Source organism: Psammomys obesus, unplaced genomic scaffold, assembly GCF_907164565.1.
Source record: "Psammomys obesus unplaced genomic scaffold, mPsaObe1.curated_primary_1811, whole genome shotgun sequence".
Taxonomy (NCBI): Eukaryota; Metazoa; Chordata; class Mammalia; order Rodentia; family Muridae; genus Psammomys; species Psammomys obesus.
This window is the reverse complement of record NW_026591643.1, coordinates 6777500-6801024: the sequence shown is the minus strand read 5'-3', so window position 1 is coordinate 6801024 and position 23525 is coordinate 6777500. Positions and strand designations below refer to the sequence as shown.

Sequence of the window (23525 nt, the reverse complement as noted above, 5' to 3'; positions counted from 1 at the left end):
AGCAGTGGCTGTTAAACTTTAACGACCTGGAGAATCACCTGAACAGGTCCTAAACTTGGGTTTTCTGATTCAGTAGGCTGACTGGGGCCTGAGAACCAGGCCTTTCTGGATTCCCAAGTGAGGCTGATGATGCTGATCTCTGACCACATCCTAGGAGTCTACTTAAGAGCAGTGAGTGGATCTGACATGACCTCACGTATCACAATCACTCACAAGATGTTTGAGTCCTGATCATCAGGCCTCACTCTTACTATCAAATCTATAGGAGAGAGTAAGGCAGGAGGAACAGAAGGTGAGAACTGGGCCATTTAAAAGTATCTTGATGTTTTGGAGGGAGCAATATTATTTAAGAACCACAACCCCCTTAAGTACAACCCTCCTCTTATAGAACTGAGGAATTTAGGACCAGAGGAGTAAGTGCCTTATCCGGGATCACAGAGTGAGTGAGTTAGTGACATAGCAGGAATAGAACTCTAGGTCCCTTTTCTTCTGTTTCATTTCCAACATTCTGTACTTATCAACCCATGTCAGTTCTCACAGGCTCATAAATCAAGGCAAAAAAATGAAAGACATGTTTAAGCTGAGGTTTTAAGGCATCTATTATTTCTTTCCACTATTATTTTATAAAGAAATCTTAACTGGCTACACATTTACAGAGTTTTACCAGTCCAGAAAATTGACGGCTAGGTGAGAGAGGAATATGAAATATTTTCATGGAAAGACAATGTGTTTACGTTTTAAGTATATTCTCAAACACAAACCAAGTGCTCCCTTTAAGTTCTTAAACAGGTGTTCTTCGCCTCTCATTCAATGAAAGGGCCAGTTTTTTGTTTTTGTTTTTGTTTTTCCCTGAGGCGTGCGCATTAATATCTGGCATTTAAAAGGAAGTGCTGGTAAAGTGTTAGAAAGTGGTTCTGTCTCTTAAAAAGATTAAAAGTTTCCTTCCAGAATTTGTTTCCATTAATGATTGGCTTAGTAAATATTTTGAGTGCACAGAGTAGAGACTGTGCCTCATATCATCTTAGAACTGAGTAAAAGGCCACACATAGCTTGTAGAAATTGTGCTGGTCAGTACTTGCATCATACACAGGAAAAATAAGTGCTCAGAGAGAGTAACCAGTTTACCTAATATTAGTATGAGGCCTGAGTAGGGCTAACTATGAAGCATCTGCCCCATGAGCTTCTTTTCATTATTCAAAATGTTCCCCAGCAGCATTTCTTTCATGTAGGAAGTATTAGATTGGGTTGTTGATTGACTGTGCAGACTCTGCACACTTAACTTAGCAAGTTAAACCTCTACTGTTATTTTTTACACTTTCTTTTTTATTTAATTATTTTTATTTTTATTAATTACAGTTTATTCACTTTTTATCTCCCCTGTACCTTCCTCCCTCCTCCCCTCCCAATCTCACCCTCCCTCTTCCCCACTAGTGTCACTCTCCCAGTTCACTGATAAGGGAAGTCCTCCTCCCCTTCCCTCTGACCCTAGTCTATCAGGTCTCATCAGGACTGGCTGCACTGTCTTTTTCTGTGTCCTGGTAAGTCTGCTCCCCCATCAGGGGGAGGTGATCAAAGAACAGAACAATCAGTTCATGTTAGACACAGTCCCTGTTCTCATTACTATGGAGGCCACATGGAACATGAACTACCTCTATGCTGGGGTTCCAGGCCATCTCCATGAGTGGTCCTTGGCTGGAGTATCAGTTTCAGAAAAGACCCCTGTGCCCAGACTTTTTGGATCCGTTGCTGTCCTTGTGGAGCTCCTGTCCTCTCCAGGTATCACTATCTCCCTCTTCTTTCATAAGATTTCCTGCACTCTGCCCAAAGTTTGGCTATGAGTCTCAGCATCTGCCTCAATACCCTAAGGGTAGAGCCTTTCAGAGGCCCTCTGTGGTAGATTCCTGTCCTGTTCCCTGTTTTCTCCTTCCTCCGATGTCCATTCTTTTTGCCTTTCTGAAGGGGTATTGAGCATCTTAGATTAGATCAGATTAGATTAGATTCCTTAGGTGTACAGATTTTAGTATGTTTATCCTATATTATATGTCTACTTTCCACCTATGAGTGAGTATATATCCTGTGGTACATCTACAAAATGGAATATTACTTAGTGGAAAAAAAAAAAACAAAAACAAGGAAATCATGAAATTTTCAGGTAAATGGTGGGAACTGGAAAAGATCATCCTGAGTGAGCTATCCCAGAAGCAGAAAGATGTATACAGGGTATATAATCAATCTGCTGGGGTTTTTTGTTTTGTTTTGTTTTTAAAGACCAAAATAGAAGTTAGACCAAATCTTTGATATAAATTGGATCCACTGACAGTGGGTTCCATTCCAGTCTCCTTCTCACTGCTCCCTAAACAAGTAACTTCACATCTGAAATTCTTTTTTCTCCTTCTTTGCAAATTGATGGTTGTAGGGCTGTGGTTGTTGAGTGGATGAAATGAATGAGTGACACTGACTTTATTATAGCCTTCTGTCTGGTAGACAGGATGCTATGGTTTGGATCTTAAATGTTGCCTGAGTGTTCATGTAGCCCCCAGTGAATCAGAGTGCAGAGGTTGAAGCCTTTGGGAGGTGATTGGATCATGAAAGCTTTAACGTCATAAAAAGATTAATGTATTTACAGATTCATAAACATTGATCTCTGAAGAATGGACCCTATGATGAAATGAGGCTCTTTCTTTGCAACCTCCATCTGTCTCTGCCATACTATATGCTCCCTGCCATTACGTTCTGTCTTGCCTCTAGCAATGGTCAATAGAAACTTTTCTAAGTGACAATTAGCTAAAAATTTTGAATTTGGAGGCAACATAAACCTTCTTTTGATTACCTCAGCTTTATTTATATATATATTTTTTTATCACAACAACAGAAACCACACACACACACACACACACACACACACAGGCACAAAACTAATGACCTCATCACAGACATCTTTTCTTTATATATATATATAAGATACTTATTTGAGGCTATAAAGAAAATGCTAGAAAACAGCTTAAAAAGTAAATGTCAAGGTCAAATATAGTGAGTAGCTCCTCTTCACCCACAGGAGCAGTCATGGAGCTGTACATCTTAAAGATCTTCGGTGATCAAAGAATTTAAGAACTCTTTTTCTTTTTCTTCTTTTTTTTTGTTTTAGGAAATAAAACAAACAGAAAGGTTGTGGCTAGAGGTATTCAATGTCTAGGAATGTTTTCATGTGGTTGCCTAGGCATGTACCTCCTAATGTCTTACTTAAGCTACTGCTATATCACCATTTTCATACACTGGAGAAACAATCAGAATGCACAAATCAGCTTCAAGTTTGTATAAAAGGGAAGCATTAGAAAAGTTCAGTTCTACCCCTTTCATTAGTAACGAAGGACTTTTTCATTACCAATCCCATCCAACCTTCCTTGTTTACTGTTGAAAAGACCAAGTTTTGGAAAGATAAGTGAAGGTCACAAAGAAATGTCCCTACATCTGACCCTTTTCACTCCACCCATGGCCCTTCAGAGTTATATTCACTGTGCCTATTAACAAAAATTCTACACTTGACACTGGGGTATAATCTCTAGAAGTAAGTCTGATGGAGATGACCTTTCTCCTTTATGACAGGACCTTTTGACTTTCCCCACATCTTCCCACAGCCCATCCTTTCCATCAGCTCTTGAGAAGGAGAAGGCACTTACGTGTCCATGAATCTTCTGTTGAGGTGGAGCAATGAAGCTACGTCTTCTGGGAGAGGTGGGTCCCGGAGCACTTTATACTGCAGGGGTTTACACTGCAGGCAGAGTGGACTGTCCACAGCGGATGTCAGCATGGCCGCGTCAATCTCCAGGTGTTCATCAAGAGTATAGATCTGGATGCCATATACTTCCTCCCCCACATCCCGGAGTCTGATAGTAAGTGGGATGTCACAGAAAACATTTTGTGGACCCAACGAGATATTCTTTCCATGAACAGTCAATAGTTTGATGTCATTGACAGCTCCACTAGAGTCCCAGTCAGTGGAGACAAAGGTCACCCAGATGGTCAGAGACTCAGGGACCAAAGGGTAGCGGAATTCCAGCTCGAGGTAGCAGCCTTGTGGCTCAGGGCAGGCAGGAGGGACTGTGTGTGGGTTGACAGCTGAATTTGGACTCCAGGTTCGGACACTGGACTTACAGGGCTGCTCAACATCAGGATGACCTATGCAGAAAAGAGATGCAAAAGAGTTCTTATTTCTGTCCAGTTTGCATAGTTTCCCACAGACCCCAGAAAAGATTTTTCTGATGAGAACTTAGAGATAAAAGAGTGGATTTCAGTGTCATGGAAAATCTGCTCTACATTGAGTACTCAGCTCATCCCTAACCCTGCAAAACAGATCTCAGATGAGTCACCAAGCATTTGAAGTGAAGTTCAAGTGTCTTACTACTAAGCTAATGCTTAAACTTTCCTTCCTTAAGCTTCCACTTACAGGCTTAGATGCCTTGTCTAGAAAGAAAGAAGAGACATTTTGCTGAACACCCTTTATGTACCATGTTCTTGTTTAATTCTTTTTTTTCTTTATTAATTACACTTTATTCACTTTGTATCTTCCCTGTGGTTCCCTCCCTCCTCCTGTCCCAGTCCCTCCCTTCCTCCACCCTCTGCATGCATGTCCCTCCCCAAGTCCACTGAAAGGGGAGGTCTTCTTTTCCTTCCTTCTGATTCTAGTCAATTAGGTCTCATCAGGAGTGGCTGCAGTGGCTTGTTTAATTCTTGAATGGATTCATTTTCTAAATGACGTAATTAAAATTAAAAAACATATACTGAATTGAAAAAAAGGCTTAAACCTTAAATCCTTGTTATCTGCAGGGATAATTAAAATCAGTCCTAGTAGAATCATTGACTTTGTTGCAACCTGTTTAGACTTAACAGAAGCACTAAAAATATCTAGCAGAGGGGAGCAAAGATAGGATCCACCTCTTAGAGGGAGATTCTGGGGAAAAACTAACCTATGAATGACAGAGCGACAAGTCAGATTTGAGGCCATTTTACCTATCATCCTCATTTTCCCTGTATGAGATCATTCTATACTACTGAGCTTCTCTGAGTTCTGTCCACTTTGACTCAAGGACATGGGAGTGAGAGAGAGAAAAAGTGATGTTCATACTTTAACTCAGAGAAAGGATGCTTCATCTTCACTGATCTCAGTCGGAAGCAATTTTTAAATTTTTCTCTGCTCAGGTCACATCTTGACCTTCAGAGAGCTCTCTTTTGTGCTGCTAAGAAAAGTCATCATAAGCCATTGTGGTGACCAGCTTTTAGATGTAGAGGGTCCAGCGGGAGATAGAGACTGCTGATGAGGACCGGATAAAAGGATTTCAAGTTGCAGAAGGGGTCATGTCATTTGCTCCCTCAGCATCACTGGGTGGTGGCGTTTGTGTTGTTGCTGTTGGTGGCGGTGTGTGTAGGGAGCGAGCATGTCGGAAAATATTAAATAAAGAAAGGAGGGAAAGCAATCTAGTCTGAGGAGTCACCACAATACTGACATTCAGCCAAGGACCATGTATGGATGCAACCTAGAACCTCTGCTCAGATGTAGCCTGTGGCAGCTCAGTAACCAATTGGTTTCCCATAGTGAGGGGAACAAGGACTATTTCTAACAGGAACTCAATGACTGGCTCTTTGGCCTCCCTACCCCCAAGGGAGGAGCAGTCCTGTTAGGCCACAGAGGAGGACTTTGCAGCCAGTCCTGAAGATACCTGATAAAACAGGATCAGATGAATGGGGAGGAGGTCCCCCCTATCAGTGGACTTGGCAAGGGGCACGGTGGAGATGAGGGAGGGAGGGAGGGACAGGGAGGGAATGAGGGATCGGGACACGGCTGGGGTACAGAGTTAATAAAATGTAACTGACAAGAAAAAAATAAAATTAAAAAAATATTAGCATTAAAAATACAGGTGTGTGTGTGTGTGTGTGTGTGTGTGTGTGTGTGTGTGTGTGTGTGATGCTACAAAGTGAAGATATAAGGAAAAAAAGAGAAGAAATGGGGCATGGACTATTATACTCAATGTTGAGAGACTTTAGTCAATACAGTACCTGATTTGTAGCAATTACACATAGTAGATATTTGATCAGTATTTGCTCAACAGTGAACGGTTCTCTCCTGCAAATGTGGTATTTATAAAAACAAGATGGCATTTTAGAGCCTGCTGTCCAGTGGTTGGTGCCAGGTCCATTCCACCCCCTCCATGTGCTTTCCTTGGACCTGGCAAGGGTAAAGTGATCATTTCCCATCCTTGGAGAAAATGACTGTCAGTGGTGGGAAGCCACAGGAGAACAAAGATGACAAGTCTGTCTGGCTCATCATTTCTTTCTGTTTTCTTGTTAATCAAGAGAGGGACCAAATGCTTCCAAATGATAAGGTAAGCCTGATCATTATTCTCAAGTAGGCATATAGGAGGAGCAGTTTTAGCAAAGCTTCTACTTGTTTGGTTGTTAGAGATTCTTAGATAAAAAAGTGGACCTTGAGTGTTATGGAATCCAACTTACTACAAATCATCAAGCCCATTAGTAATAATACCAGATTCCATACAATAACCATCCTCTTTGTGTAGGCACTGCTCTAAAAGTGAGCATGTCTCAGCTCTCTGCATCCTAGCCGCAAGTAACCTCATTTTACAGAAGAGAAAACCAAGCCTCAGATGGCCGAGCAATCCTCTTACAATTAATACAACATCACTGGATGCTGCTGGTCCAAGCAATATGTCAGGCTTTGTATCAATTATAGTTGAGTTAATATTTCAACAATGCAGTTTCAGCTGTGTTACCAACTTCAATGTTACCTACTTTATAAGAGAGTTGTAAAATGCAATTAGAATGGAATCTTTAACAAATGCTCACAAATACATTGGTGAAGGAAGGAGGAATTAAGAAAGAAAGTCTTTGAAAGAGGAATCATTTCAAGTACAGACAATGGTTGAAAGACAATGTGAGTTAAGATGACTTACAGTTTCAGAGAAAGAGAGTAGTAAGTGCCGCCAGCAGAATAAAAAGAATCCACACTAGGAACTGTTTGTGTGTCACATTAAAGCACTTGAATTTTACACTGAGATAGACGAAGAGCCCTGGTAAATTTTAAGCAAGTGAAGGACATAAAACTTGTCATAAAAATAAAAACACTGTTTATAGAAATAGATCATCCATCTATGTGTCTATTCATACTTCCATCTGTCCATCCATACAGTTGCAAGTCTATCATGGATTAACCAACCCACCAATCCATCCACCTACCCACGCCACTCTCCATTCATCAAAATGTGTATCTATACATTGAAATAATAATTACAGAGTTCCAGTCAGTATTCTGTATTAGGCTAGTATCTGGAGAGCAGGTTTTCTGTTGTGTTCTTTTTGGTCATGAGTTTCTAGTCTGGTAATATAAGAAAGAATAGTCTTATGCTAGTAAGAAAGTACTCATCTATGGTTTGTACAAAGAGAATTAGTGATCACGAGTTAAAGTCCCTAAAGTGGAACAAAAATGAATACTTTTGTGAAACTGGTTGGTTATATGGTTGTGAGACACAGAGACACAGAGAAGGACTGAATAACGGAAGAAGGAAGGAATGAAGAAGATAAGGAATTGAGGGAGAACAAAAGGATAGAGGGGAAAAAGGAAGAAACGTAAAGAGAGGTACAAAGGTCCTGTTAGTTCATCATTAATACATATCCTTTGCATACATGATAACTACATGATAAAGCTCATGTTTATATAAGCAATCCACCACAAATAAGGCCATGGACATGCACAGAAATATATTCACACATACTTCTGCTGGTCCACATTTATGTTTGTGAAGATCTATAAAATCATGCACTGTATGTCTAAGTGCATACACACTATAGCTGTTGACATGAACATAGATACAGTGCCAAGATATGCTTTCACATAGATGCTTGAGCACACCTGAGATCTTCTAGGAAACACAATGGAGCAAGCACTCATACAAACAGGAAAGAGTGAAACAGGTGGTGCCACATGCCAACCTATCATGGTAAGCCCAACACTTGGAATGAACGATATGCTTATGTAATTGAGTGGGATTCGTGTCAGTCAGATTCATCCATATAGTTTCTGAATTATATATGTTTCATGGTAAATACTTTAAGAAATATGTACCCATAGAATCTAGATTTTACTCTAGGGATATAGCTGTTCTCTGTGTTCAGAAGTGAGTCGTTTCTTTTGTTTTTTGTTTTTCCCATTGTGGAGTAAAGTTAATTGAATGTCGTGGATAGCTGATGTGTATCATAAAAATGAAAAATCCTTTGTCACACTAATATGGAGTTAAGAAAGGGCATTATAGTTTGGCTATTTGTTCTGTGGTTAAGACACCATGTCAGAACTTTAAGAACTACAAAGGCACAAAGCAGTTGGTGGCAGGAGGGTAAAGAACACCCCTTTCAATTCTGCCCCACACTTTTTTTGTCAACCCCACAGATATGTCTGTCATGGCTCATGAATTTGGGAATTTTCTGTTAGTTCAGGAAGTCCCAAAATTTAAACACACAAAGATAAATAGGTTGAAAATGAGTTAGGAAATGAATTATAAAGTTTGGCTCATGGAAAAGTTTATTTCTTCAAGAATACTAAAAGGGTCTGAGCCAAACAGATCACAGAGTGTGTAATAGGATGCCCTAAGAATGGAGCGGTGTCTTTTCTGGACAGGAATGTAGTAAATGCACATAGGAGGTTCCAAGTAGCCCTTAGCAGCTGGAATCAGCTCCGTTCTTCATGGGCCTCCACATTGGTACTTGACTAGCTACTGTGTGTCACCCTTTAAGCGAGTCAGGAAAAACCAAGAACAAAATTCAATGACTGACACACTTGATTTGGATGAAGATGTGTAGCAATGTCTAAAAATTATTTTACCCAAACAAATAGTAGAGTGACGAAGATGATTTTAGTCAAGGGTGATCTTTACTGATTCTAACCCCCAAATATCTCATAACACTGACATTTTTCTCCTATTACTGCCTCAGACATCATCCTGGCATCACTTTAGTCATAACCTTCGATCACTTGAATTCTAGTAACAAGCAAAGGGCTTCCTTTTGCTTCCTTCCCAACAAACAAGGATCTTCCTTCCAAGACCCTCATCCTTTATTTACCACAGAGCAGCCAGAGCAGCCTTTAGAACCTGCACAACTGACCATTTCACCTACTTTTTCTAAATGCAAAACCTTTATCTGAGATATTTTTAAATGAATCTTGGTATACAGGCATTTAAAGTGGGCACACAAACCAAACACCTCTTCACAGTAACTCGTAAAAATTACTTTAAAACAATTTTGCTCTATGCTTACAACTTTGTTGTTTATTAAAGTCAAAAACTACAACTGTGAACTGATGACATGAATATGATTGTCTATACACAAAGAACGAATCTTGGCTGAGTATTTGCTACCACGAGATGTAGAGTATGCGCAATGGATTTGCAGAGCTATTGATGTTTTGATTTTATAATCAGCATCTGCTGAAAATTCTGCCTTGCACAAAACATTATACAGAACTGGCAGAAATATGTGTAGGGCCATTTCCAAAATTGCTGGAAATTCTCTTTCATGTCTGAGCCAAAACTCAGTTAATTTTTTTAAATGAAATTTCAATCAGCAACTTCAATATCATAAAAATAAAATTTTTAACACAACACAGATTCTGTTATGTCAACTTGATGCTTGCTGAGCCATGATAATAGGGAAACACTAAAGTCCTTTTTTTTTTTTGTAATTATGTCACTAGTCTTGTACATGAGCAAAACCACTTTGAATGAAGAGTAAACACACTGCCTTTTACAGCATCCGGTACTCTTAAATCTGACGTGTCTTAGGCAAGCATCCACTAGCATTGACGATGTAAGGGCATGCATGACCTGTGTAAAGTACAGGCGTGTTCAGTGATGTTCTACAGTGTAACACAGTGTATTGCCAGAGATGCCTCGGATTCATTACATGTTTGTGAGTTACTTTTGGGTCAGATGAAAGGGGAGGAGGTCCTCCCCTATCAGTGGACTTGGAAAGGGGCAGGGAGGAGACCAGGGAGGGAGGGTGGGGTTGAGGAGGGAATGAGGGAGCGGGATACAGCTGGGACACAGAGTTAACAAAATGTAACTAAAAAGAAAAAAATAATAAAAAAATAAAAAAGAAGCAAAACAAGAAGGAGGACCCTAGGTAAGATGATTAGTCCTCATTTAGAAAGGCAAACAGGATGGATATTGGAAGAGGGAGAAAAAAAAAAGTTTCGAAACCTCTAATTTTTGTAAATTTTTATGGTACCCCTATATGGAGTTTCAACCCATAGTTAATGAAGGGGTGATCCTCTCTCACCTAAGTATATGACATCTTCTCCCAGTTTTCAGTGGGAATTCAAACCTTTATGTGGGCATCATCCACCTTAACCGTCCATTATCTGACACCCTCCAATGCTGCTCATGCTGTGAGTTCACATATATTCACAGCATTATTAGGAGCTTCTCTTTGGGAGACTTACCTTTACTCATAGATATACTATTGCATGAATGGAGGCATTGTAAAACTACAAAATGCATAGCATGCATGCTGTTATCTGTCAGAAGACTAAAACCATTTCATATTCTGTAGCCCTGAAAAGCTCCACTGTATTCTCAGGAGAGAATGGGAAAAACACAGTAATGATGCTACAATAACTATTAAACATAATTTTGATTTTGAGGACACTCTGGACCATACCTAGGAAGCTTCCCCCCTTAAATCCTAAAATTATGTCAGTGCTCCAATGTGTTTATTGACATTTAGTGGAAGCCTAATTCTGTAGTTCTGGATGAAGCCTCTTTTCTGCGGGGTCTTTGGCCCTCTACTTTAATCAGTCTGTTCTCTTCTCACCACACAGTCACTGCTCATTTGCTTTTCTCAGTCCTGGCGCATTGCCAGTGTAAACTCATCTATGCACCTAAGACTGTGCCCAGCAGATACTCCTCACGGCACGGAGAGGGGAAGAAAGGCACACTCTATGTCAGTATGCAAAGTATTCTCCGGTGTTGGAGATGCCTAGTTTCTTCTTACTGGGTTTCATTAAGGTGGAGAAATCATGTTTGCAGATCCAGGAATGACTTCTCAAGGAGTGAGGCATGCCACAGTGAAGAAGATAATTGAGGAGGTTCCTTCACCAGGTGCGAACTGGGGATTGAAGACCTCAGGTGTCCCTTCCAAGACTGACAACCTGTGATTCTATGAGGCTGAACGAAAGGCTTCTCCCAGACATCCCTCTTACTTTATATTTCAGATAGATTTATTTAAAGTTCCCACATTCAAATCTCATTTTGATTTTAAACTACTTTAGAAAATAAAGCACAGGACCATCGTTTTTAAGCTTCACTTTCCTCTCTGATCCTTTGCCTTTGCTTTAGTCTATCTTTGGCTTTTCCTTTTCAACCGTCTTTCTAAAAATATAGAGGACAGAAAAGCGTTTTCACTGATGCTCTGCAAGGGGTGGGTTCTGCTCCCTTGAGCTGATGTCATGTTGTCTCACCCAATGACTGGGGATATCATCCGACCTGCACTGGAGCTTTGTGGGTCTGTGTGGTGACAGGGTCAATGGGCAAATGTCCCAGGGCAGGAAAGGAGAAATGTGACACGTAAAGAAGTCATGAATTCTCTACCAGTCTGGCTTCAGGGCTAAATGACAAAGTGCAACAGTCATGATTTGGCAGAAGTTGTCTTTGTTTCTATAAGACACAGGAGTTGTTTTTTACTTAAAACAATAATGCTATGAGAAAGCTCAGTAATTGGCTTTTTGGATTGCCTGAGAATGCCCCCTGTACATGGCAGGATCTGGTTATGAGTGGAGAATGGTGGCAAAGAATTCATGGGGAAATTAAGAAGAAAGAATTGTGGCACATACAAGAATGACTCTTGTAGCCTTTGTAATAACTGAAGAAGAATCACTGGTAATTGATGCTTTCAAGTCCCTCAATATAATCATTAACTCCTTTGTGACCTGGTAATACCCACATGGGGCTGGAGTCTATATGTTATATGAACACTTCCATATATCATATGCTTTTGACTATTATTTAATATTTTGGTGACTTCATTTCATCATATGTAACATGACACTAGCATACATAGAAGAGTACATGTACTCAAAAATACTTTTTAAAGTAATGAGTACATGAATAATATTAAAGAGTGTTAAAAAGAATAAAATTCCATGCACATTAAAGTTGATTTCTGTATACTACATTTCTCAATAAGCACTTGACTTACCTTCTGCCTCTCGAGGACTCCAGTGTCCTGATGGTCCACAGGGCATCGGGGAGGAGGCATTGAAAGCATATTGTACCAGGATTCTTCCTTCTAGGCAAAGGTCACATGCTGATCCCAATTCTCTAGGAGGCCAAGGGAAGAGAGGAAATACACCGACTTAGGAACAATTGAGTGAGCAACCGATGAGACAAGGCAAAAGTGATGGGACAGAGGACACAGTCTGTGTTTATTGTCTTTTCTCCATGCACATGCCAAGACCAGGAAAATTACTATAAGCTAAATCTCTCATATTGCCCAGGATGCTTTGTCAGGTGCCCTCATGCTGCGTACGCTCCTCTCATGGCAAGTAGCATGTTCTGTGCCAGAAGATCACTACCTGCAACAATTTTAATTGCATCTGGCATAAAAACCTCCATTGAGAATCTTTTGGGTAGTTGTAAGAGCATCTTTTGCCTCATAAGTGACTTCTTTAAAAATATTCTCTGGGCACCTGCTATGTTCAAGGCATCAGTGTACATCACAGGCACTGAATATGAAGAAGGTTTGGTTCTTTCACCAGAAAATGAGTGGGCTGGATGAGATGATGCCTACGAAACCTTCCAGCCCCAACATTCTGGGGATGAGTGAGTCACTCACAATTTAATAGTCAAAAGCAGTTTCTTTACTATGCCATCTAACTCATTTTAACAGCTTTCTAGGGGGTGAGCCAATCTCTCAATGGGACCAGTCCCAAAAATGGAGTATTATGGTGACTTCCCCCACTGCCTGATGTGTCTGGATTCAATCTCTCTCTGGCTACAACTGTGTCTGGGTTCCTACTGGTTCTCCAAATTTGGCATCTGAAGGAGGCAGTTGTGGGGAGAAGACAGTGGAATGAATTGTCTGTATTCTCCTGGATGAAAAAAAAAATGCAAATCTGAGTGGCATCTGCTGAGACTCTTGACAGTGGAATCTCTAGATGATGTTAAATAATGTCCCAACCAACCCAGTGTTTCTCAAAATGCAACAACCCCAGTCATTCCTCTTTGATCATTCCTAGAGGAATGTATGTGACTTGGCCACCTGAAAGGACTGAACTATCTCAAGTTTAAGACTTCCCATAACAAGGGAACTCCATGAGTCTAGGTTTATAGACTAAGGAAGTATATATGTGAGCATCATAGTTTGCTGGTGTTTCCAGTCAAGGGTCAGGAAATCACCCGAAACTCCATTCTCAGCAGGCCATCTTTCTGCTTAAACCTCTTGAGTGATTCCAACCTCCAATGAGCCAAACTCTCCTCACCATGGTAGCCTTGCCTTTCTCTATTACACTGGGTCATATTACCTCGTTTGCTGCTTTTACTTGGTTGATGTTTTTCATCCTGTAAGGTTCACCTTGAATATTTTTCCTCTATGTATAAGTTTGTATATAGATATATTCCATTCATAAATTGTGAGACCCTTAAGAATAAGATCCATAAGCTAGGCTTCTTTTTCTGTCTTAGTGTTGGATACATAACTCAAATGTTGGCTAGCAAAAGCAGTTGAATGGATGGAAGAGTGAATGAGTGGGTGTATAAGTATTAGTCATCCACACACATATATGATACTCATGGCTAAATTAAAGTAGATCTTCAAACAGCATAGTGTGCCCTGTCAACCCAATGAAAAAAATGTAGAAAAATACACCATAGAAGCTTTAACATATTTCAGAACACATTAACACTTGGAATGGTGGGAAGTTATTATAAAATATCTAAAATTTTGAAATTTTATGCAAAACATATTTACTATTAAATTAAGTAGAATGGTCTTTGTCAGGTTTAATCTATAATACTATCTCAGTGTTATTCGGGTAGCCTTATGTAACAAAATATTGTCAGTAGATTTTATTGTGAGTTGATTTTGAAAGAGGATTATCTTATTTATAGCAATATACTTATAGAAAGGGATGAGGGACATAGAGAAGGAGAGAGAGAGAGGTAGTTAGGGGAATTTTTCAGCAGTCTTATTGAGGACAGAGGTCTCTTACAATGTCATCTTCCATGCACAGCAGCTCTCAGATGATAAAACAGTGACATCATGAAGGGCCTGGGATGGATTCAGGAACTGTGCTGACCTAGACAGCTACTGAGTGTCTCCATTTCCCTTAGGTATAACTTGAACTTCACTGTTCTCTAACAAGGCTGGTTCTCAAGAAGTACTGTGATGAGTAAATCACCATCCAGCTGAGAGCAAATGTCATGTGTGGTATCCTGTCCATCCAGGGAACACTCGTGTCCCTGACTCGCTCTGGCATTTATTTGATTTTCATGGACACCTGTATACACACACACACACACACACACACACACACACACACACACAAATCATATACCTGTGGAATGCTAATGTTGGTGGAGTTCATCTTCTTACACAGTTAGAGTCAAAGCTTAAAGTTGCAGATATGTGCTATTCAATGAGGAGTGTAGGCTCTGCATGTGGCTATTTAAATTTAAACTAATTAGTATCAAATATGTTTTAAAATTCTGAACCTTGATTATATCAGTCATTATTTCAAGTACTCCATGGCCACTACCTTGGTGAATGTGGCTACTATCTTGGAGAGTGGCTGCTGTCTTTGTGAATGTAGGTAGGAAACATTCCCATTAACAAATAAAGTGTTTTTGAACTTTGCTTCAAGGAGCCATCCTAGATAAAAAGAGAAGTAGTTTCTCTCCTTTGCAAGTAGAAAGGTACTAGTGTGCGTCACCTTCGTGGGGAAAATGTTGCTCAACATTATGTATTAGGAGACGTGAAGGAGGAATTCTGCCTTGGAAAGGCTAAGCTTCTTTGACTTAGTAAACTGAAGTTAAAGGAGCAGAGAGCATGAACGCATCTGCAAGGACTCTAGTCTTTGGTCTTACAGTTCCTATCCAATATGTTTTCCAGTATATGATGGTCAATTGTTCAGATAACTGAAACCACCCAGTCACCACATTTGTAGGAAATATAAAGGAGTTAGTGAGCCCAGGGGTGGGTGGCCTTGAATTGTTTATTCAGTTGCCCCTGTGTGAGGACACAGGCTGTGAGGGAATCTGAATATGTTTTCTTAAGGGAAACCCTTGTGTTCTCATAGACCACAGATGTGAGAACAGGAGGAGGACACGAGCATGGCCAGGGGTGATACGCTGGCATTGATGGATGGTGTGGAAAACGCTCGAGGTTTTGCAAGGGGAGGGGATTTTTCAAGTAACCAAACAGTTCTGGAAAACCTCACATATGGTAGAAGCTAACATTCTTTGAGTGTAGAATATGTGTGCTTGGTACATCATAGATGCCATTTGTTGACTTACCCACAGAATGCAAGTTAGCACCTTTTTATGGAGGAGGATTATTAAGATCAGAGAAGTGAGATGTCTTGCCCGAAGTTTCATCTGGTGGAAATAATGAAGCTAAGGAAGGTGGTGGCAGGCGTGTGTGTGTGACCAAACATCAAAGCTTATATGCCGCATACTAAATCAATTTTTAGGACTATAAACTCCTTGCTTTCGGGAATACGGCACACAAAAGAAGTACCACTTCTTTACAGTAATTTATTAATACTTATGGATCAATTTCCTTTAGATTGTGGTCTGCATGGCTGCTAACTTTAATTAGACATGTATCAAAAAATGTCAGTTTAAATTTAGAATGTGATAACTTCATTAGGCAATATTACCCTGAACAGAATAGCTATTGTATATGCCTCAAGTACTCACTGACTGTAGATTATTAAAAACATATTGATTAAAGCCGAGAGTACTATGTAATAGAGACATATGTCTTTACACAACAATTAACCCTCTAATAGGTTTCCAACAATCAGATGGAATTTATTGAATGTACAATAACTGCTTTATGCAAAATAAATTGAATACATACACAGGAAGCTCCATTTACAAAATTTCCATTTTTAAGTAGAATCGAGGCCAAAGCTTGACCAAAACTCTGATACTTCTCATCACCACAGAGAAAGTAAATAAATCTACAAGCTCCTGGCAAGCTTGTCCCAAAGTATCACATGAGCGTTCCCAAAGCCAGCTCTGAGCTATGCAAGGGCAGCTGCGACCAGGAAGAGGGAGTTCCTACATTTCCTCCGTACCAGATCAAATTTTGCTTTGATACAAAAGGAAGGTTCTAGATATAGGAACTGATATTGGTATATATTTAGAGTCCCAATAAAATGCATATCACAGAATGATGTGTTTTAAATTTTTGAAACTTAGTTTTAACTCACAGATATTAACTTTGTATTCTCTTGAAAAATGAAATAACATTTACATACAGGTTAAATGATTAAAGAAGGGTGATGAACAAAGCTATCACCTCTCCTTCCTAACTAACCTTTTTTTGTTCATGTATGATGAAAACAGTTAAAATCTACCATGTTAGCTATTTGAAAATATACAATTCATTATAGTGTCAATTGTAGGCAATACACACTAAAGTTTGTTTCTGCAGTTTAATTGAAATTGTACCCTTTGACCAACATCTTCTCTTCTCGCATCCACCTATGTCCACCCTCCTCTCTGCATACAGGATTCAACTTTATAATTTGCATATAGAAAGAAGATGTTTGGTAATGCCTTTCTGAGAAAGACTTATTTCAATAAACATAACGACTTCCAGACTCGTTCTATGTATTTTAAATGACAGGGTTTCCCCGCTGCCTCGTAAGGATGACTAATATCCCACAGTATACATAGGCCGTATTTTTAACCTCTTCACCTAGAGAAGGATATTCAGGTTGTTTCTGCATCTTAGAATATGGGATATTCTGCACCTTAAATATGTGAGCAATGCTACACAGACCATATAGAACAGGGTGCTTCTTCAACTAACTACTTTTGATTCCTTCTCTTCCTTTTTAATTTTTTGTATGCAATGCCTCTGTGTTTGTACTGGTTTATCATGCGTGTGCGAGTGTATGTGTGTGTGCTGTGCATGTGTGTACTTCTGTACTGGAGGCCTGAGACTGACGTCAGGACTCATCCTCCATTGCTCTTCCATTGTACTCATTAGGCAGGGTCACTCAGTCAAGCCAAGGACTCGCTGTACGGCTAGTCTCTGGGATCCCTCATCTCCACTCTCCATTTCCTTCCAGAATGGACTGAGGTTGAGGATCTGGTCAGGTCTGTACAATTGAATGGTAAGTGTTTTACTACTGAGCCAACTCTCTAGCTTCTAGTTTGAGAAATCAAAGGAAACTTTAGATACGAATGCAGAAGTCGGAGAGCTGGGTCATGCAGTTCTAGCTTAGTTATCTGAGGAGTATCCACACTGTTTTGCTCAGTGACTGAATTAATTTACTTTACCAAAAACAGTGTACAAGATTCACTTTCCTCATATCCTTGCCAAAAATTTTAGGTTGACTTTTTGGGAACAGACAAAAGAGATTTGAGGAATCTCATTTTAAGACTGTGAGGTGATAAATCATTTCAGTTATAAGTTGTAATTTCTCTGGTAATTAGTGATAGTGAGGATTTAAAAATGTACCCACTAGCTATTTATCTCTTTACCTCTGAGAGACCTTGATTTAGTTTTTTTTTTTTGCTTATGTTTTTTTATATACAAAAACACACATATATAAAACTTGTAAATGCTGTTAAAGAGAGGGAAAAAGATGGGAGCCTACCATGAATGTCCTCTGAAAGACTCCACCAAGCAGGTGATCAAAGCAGATGATAAGACTCACAGTTAAACTTTGGGCAGAGCGCAGGGAATTGCAGGAAAGAGTGGGGGAATAGAAGGACCCAGAGCAGACAGGAGCCCCATAAGAAGAGCAACAGAGCCAACAAATACGGGCCCATCAGGGCCTGCAGAGACTGATGCACCAACCAAGGAAAAGGACCTAGACCCCCTTCTCAGATGTAACCAATAGACAACTCAGTCTCCATGTGGGTCTCTTAGAAAGGGAGCTATCTCTGACATGGACTCTGTTGCCAGCTCTTGATCACCTCCCCCAGGTGGGGGGCTTTGCCAGGCCACAGAGAAAGAGGATGCAAGAGTACTAATAAGACTCGATAAGCTGGGGTTTGAAGGTAGGGGAGGTGGGCTTCCCCTTTCTGTGAACTTTGGGAGGGGAATGGAGGGGAGGTGAAGGGAGGAGATAAGGGAGGGAGCTACAGTTGGGATGTAAAGTGAATAAACTATAAAAAATAAATTTAAATTAAAATAAATAAATAAAACTTATAAATGGGGACTTTGTGTCATATTTTGTGAGGAAACTGAATACCTCCTTTACATCTCTAGTCTGGAACAATTTAAGGCACTTAGGATTCATAGATAAGGCATTTTGAAATGTTGAGGGGCAGCCTCCAGCACTTTCTGTGAGCTCTTGGCCAAATTTCTCACACTCTTTCAGCTCCAGTGCTCTCTTTATCTGGCACATGAGGAAAACATCATTCATATACTGGGTTACTGGGAATATAAAATAAAACTGTACAAGAAGCATTCAGATCAGAATCTATCACAAGGTAAGGCTTTGACAAACTGCTGCAACTCCCTCCGGCAGAGAAAGATGAATTAATGATTAGTAAGGTTATTGTCTTCACCATTGTCAAAACTGTATCCCCAAGAAGGGCTAAGTGTGAGAATGAGAGATTGCCTGAATAACAACAAAAAACATCTGAAGTAGATGTAAACAGATTTTACGAATACTCGCTTTTATTTTTGCAGTGGTAGGCTTGGATTCTTGTCCTCACACATGCTAAGCAAGTGTTTTGCTAATGAACTATTTGCATAGCTATTAATCTTTTTATTTGGTTTCCTCAAGGCTTAAGGTCAAGGCTTGAGCTCCTTGAGAGTCTATTGTGAAGAATGAGAAGCCATTGAATTTAGGTCTCCCTTTTCTTTCTGACTATCAGAAAGCAAAGTCAGACCAATTTTCTTTTCTTTATCTTTGTTTGTTTCTTTTTTGTGGTGTGATGTATTTTTTTAAATTGATTTATTATTTATTACAATTTTATTCACTTTGAATTCTGGCTGTAGCCCCCTCCGTCATCTCCTCCCATTCCCACCCTTCCTCCCTCTTCTCCCCCTTTACCCTTCCTCTAGTCCACTGGTAGGGGAGGTCCTCCTTCCCTACTACTTGACCCTAGCCTTCCTCTCTCTTTCTTTCTTCCTTTTTTTTCAAGACAGGGTTTCTCTGTGTAGCCTGTAGATCCGACTGGCCTCAAACTCAGAGGTATCCACCTGCCTTTAATCTGACCCATTTTCATGAAAAGACAGTTAAAAAAATCTGGGGGAGAGTGACGTGTCCAAGGTATCTGGATAATAAGTAGCAGGGAGCAGAGCTGTAGTGTCTTTCACCTGATTAGTGTCTGGTTTTCTCAAAACAAAATAGGTATAAACCTTATCGTTTGTTATGTATAACCATACATTTTTCAAATATGAATAGTACATATATTCATACTTTATATAATGTGAATTATAGGACTCTAATATGAGAGGGTTTTCTTATTAACCAGAGACAATTCCAACTCCTGTGTTAATGGAGAGAAGACCAGAAAACCTCTATTTTTTTTTTTTTTTTTTTTTTTGGTGGGGGTAGTTGAGCAAACTGAGAAAGTCGACAAAAAGTCTCTCATTATGTAACTCTGGATGGCCTCTGGAAGTCTGGAAGTCTGGAAGTCTGGAACTCTGGAAGTCACTGTGTGGACTAGGCTGGTCTTAAACTTTCAGTGATCTGCCTGCTTCTGCCTCCCAAGTTCTAGAATTAAAGACAAGTACCACCAGAGTAAAGTGCATTGATTGTCATCTCTCACCTACCCTGATTTCCAAGCTTCTAATAATAAAGTTAATTCAATCTCCCATTGATATGGAAGTATGCACCATTACTGGCTCATTTCTGTTAACAGCATTCTTATATTATCCCAAAGTTGTCAGTGCTCTTGGATACCAGTCACTGCCAAGTGGTGGGTCTCTTTTCGAGAAAAATAAGAAACATAGCAAATCCACCCAGGGCTGCCTCCCTTCTGAGTCTTACTCCTTCTGACAGGAGGAGAGAGAGAGAGAGAGAGAGAGAGAGAGATTAATACTCCACAGGGCACACTCACCTCTCAAAGAAGTGGCCGTCGATGGGTGGGAACCACTCTAGCATCACAGAGTCAGTTGTGTGGCCCACAACCTGGGGGGCAAGAGCTATAGGTGCTGGCTTTCTGGAGGTCTGCCAGCTCTGGTAGACGAGGTCCAGGTAACAGTGCATTCTGGAGACTTGATTGGGCGTGAAAGAGTCTGTACAGTCATCATCTGTAAGAATCAGAGAGAGAGAGAGAAAGCGAGTGAGTGTGTGGGGGGGGGAGAGATACGCCCGAGCTGTACAGGCAGGCATGAGCGAGAACGATGACGTCTGCTTGCAGCTAAAGGGCCAGCACCTGGGTCTGCTCTCTCCAGATCAGGGCAGCCTCCTCCAGTGCTCAGAAGTTAATGGTGTGCGAACAAATTAGTGCAGGAATCACTCCTGGAGACAGGTGAGAGGAAAGAGGAGGTGGGTGGAACTGGAAAGCTAAGCCTGGAACCCAGGAGAGAGCTGCTAAGACTCCATGGCTAAGGACAAAGGCAAGATAAGCTGCTTTCCTGGGACCCAGCAACCTCTGGTTCAACAGGCCTCTACCCCATTCACTTTCTCTTAGTCATTTGTTTATTCATTCACTTTTTCATCCACTTACTTTTTGCTCATTTCTGTGCTTGCTAGTTTCCTGTTGTATTGCTTTACGTTCATTCATTCATGCATTAATGAATTCTACTTTTCACTAATGCAGAGAACTGTTCTTGAAACTAATTCACCAAATGTCTAATTCATGCTCAGTGCTATAAACCAGGGCTGTAAAAAGATGGGAATTACAATGTTCCTGCCCTTAAGACAAGGATGAACACTATTCATCACATGAGCAAGGATTGTTCTATGACCCCTAATGTGATGTGAATCATCACTGAATTGATAGAAATCCCCTATGGGGAAAGAGGACCAAATAGGAAGGCACCAAAGGTGGTTTATATATGAGGTCAATCAGATCACTTGGTTGAGGTTGAGAAAGAAAGTGGCACAAGAGAGGCAACTATGTAGCTAGAGACATGTAAGACTCAGGTCAGGCCACAGTTAGGCCATGGATATACACCCCGGGCTATGTATACAATCATTTCTTAGTTGGATTTCTATTGCTGTGATAAAGATCATGACCAAAAGCAACTTGGGGAGGAAAGGGTTTAATTCACCTCAACCTCTGTGCCACAGTCCATCTTAGGGGAAAGTCAAGACAGGAACTCGAGGTTGGAACGTGGAGGCAGGAACTGAAGCAGAGGCCATAAAGAAATGCTGCTTCCTGGCTTGCTCCTCATGACTTGCTCAATCTGTTTTCTTACACAATTCAGGACCACCTGCTCATCAGTGGCACCACCCAGGGTGATCTGGGCCCTTCTCAATCGATCATTAGCCAATTATACACCACCAAAGATTTGCCTACAGGCCAATATGATGAAGGCATTTTATTTTTTTTTAAAACCTGAGGTTTCTTTTTCTCAGATGACCCTGGCTAGGGTCAAGTTGACAAAAAAAAAAAAAAAAACCTAACCAGCAGAGATGTGAACAAGAGGAAGCACGTCTCCTTACAGCATGCATATTTCTCTGGGACATAATCTCAGCATGTGGTAAATATGAGCCATGCTTGGTGTGCCAAGCTTTGGAGAGTTACCTTTTCTCTCCCAACACATGCTATTTTTGAAGTGCACACTTTCATTTTCTCTTCCTTACAGAGTTGGGAGCTGAGACTGTGTTTAGGCAAGCAACTTTTCCTAGATCACAGAGCTAAGCATATCTGGGGCTTGAATCAAAGCTATGCTTCTAAACAATGACATTTTTTTTTCTAAGCACAAATGAAACATATTATGGGTAAAGTCCCCAGCAGGTGGCTTGTAAATGGGAGCTGAGCCCAGTTCCAGTCTAAGGGGGACTTGAAACAATCTCTCAGGTATCTAGATTTAATGCCCTTCAGTCCCACTCCCCCTTTTCCAGAGTTTGCACTGGAGGCAGAGACGTAAGATTTAGCCTCTAGAGAAGAGGTTTTGCCTCCTGTCTCTTTCCCTAACATTCTGATTCAGCTCCCCTGGGGACAGAAAAGGGCACTTTTTGGCTTGTTTTCCTAATGCACCACTTCCCAGGGGTATATGCTTGGTCAGGATTATGGCAGCTGGGTCCCAGACAGGAGTGTGGAGCTCACCAGATCTTAAAAATAAATATGCTACTAGACTCCAGCAGCACAAACTCACTGCTTCTTATCAAACAAACAGAAAATAACTTTGAGCAGGTGCTGGGCAGCAGGACATGACCTTGAGGGGAATGGGCAAGTGTGTGAGAGTTTACATGGAGAGGCTGGCTTGGGTTCCCTTAGTAACTTTTAATGGTCTCCTTTTCATCTGACCAAGGGAAAAAGCTTTAAGACATTTGGCAAAATCAGAAGAGCCCAGTGTTCCTTAGCAAGTATTGCATAGGAGTGACAGTAAATCTCTCTCAAGCCCAGTTCTACTGTGTAAGTCCCTAAATCCTGTGGCTACCTATTGCCAGGAGTATGTACACCTCTGCCTGAGAATGGCCGGAACAAAGGTTAATTTTTCTTCATCGCTGTGATCTGTATACTTCATCCAGAAAGCCTGGAAAAAACTACCAACTAGATTAGATGAAGATGGATGGTTTGGTGGTTCAAGAAAGAAGATGTGCAAGATAGAGAGTCAATGGAGTAAGAGCTTTTATGCCATTGCACCTCTGTTTCCCTCTACAAAGCGGAAACAGTAGTGGTAATAAGTGGGTTCATTCCAGAATATGGCTGAGCTGAAGTGTGAGGCACAAAACCTCTACTTGGTGACAAATGCTCACTGCCTTGTGTTTGCAAGAAGTGAGTGAATAAGCACACTTCTTATTAAGGTGTGTGTGTGGGTGTGTGTGCATGCGTGTGCATGGATGTGTCAGAAACTGAGAGAAGGAAGAAACAAAGCTCAGGGGTATGAATCATGAATTCTTTGTAATAGAATCCTAGCCCACATGGCTCTAATAGCAGTTCCACACAGTGATGTCGGTGGACAGAGGTGAGGACAATCATGGCATTGAAGGAGGGGCCAGGTCTTGACCAATGTTACTACAGTAAAAATATTAACACATCTCTTTATTAATGGAGGGCTGTCTATACATTTAATGATATCCTTAAAATAAAAAAATAAAAGAACACCACCAACTCTTATAATATTATATATATATATGTATTTCCTGATATATAAGC

General features: G+C 40.5%; 1 protein-coding gene across 1 annotated transcript in view; it reads right to left on the bottom strand.

Annotated features, from left to right (window-relative positions):
• The window catches only part of Pappa (pappalysin 1), a 266143-nt gene that overhangs the window by 154186 nt on the left and 88432 nt on the right, over positions 1 to 23525 (bottom strand). The window contains exons 6-8 of the mRNA XM_055611618.1: positions 20313 to 20505; positions 12256 to 12377; positions 3678 to 4176 (exon numbers count right to left, since the gene is read on the bottom strand). Coding sequence (XP_055467593.1) covers positions 3678 to 4176; positions 12256 to 12377; positions 20313 to 20505 — 814 coding nt within the window. The remainder of the gene's footprint in view (positions 1 to 3677; positions 4177 to 12255; positions 12378 to 20312; positions 20506 to 23525) is intronic.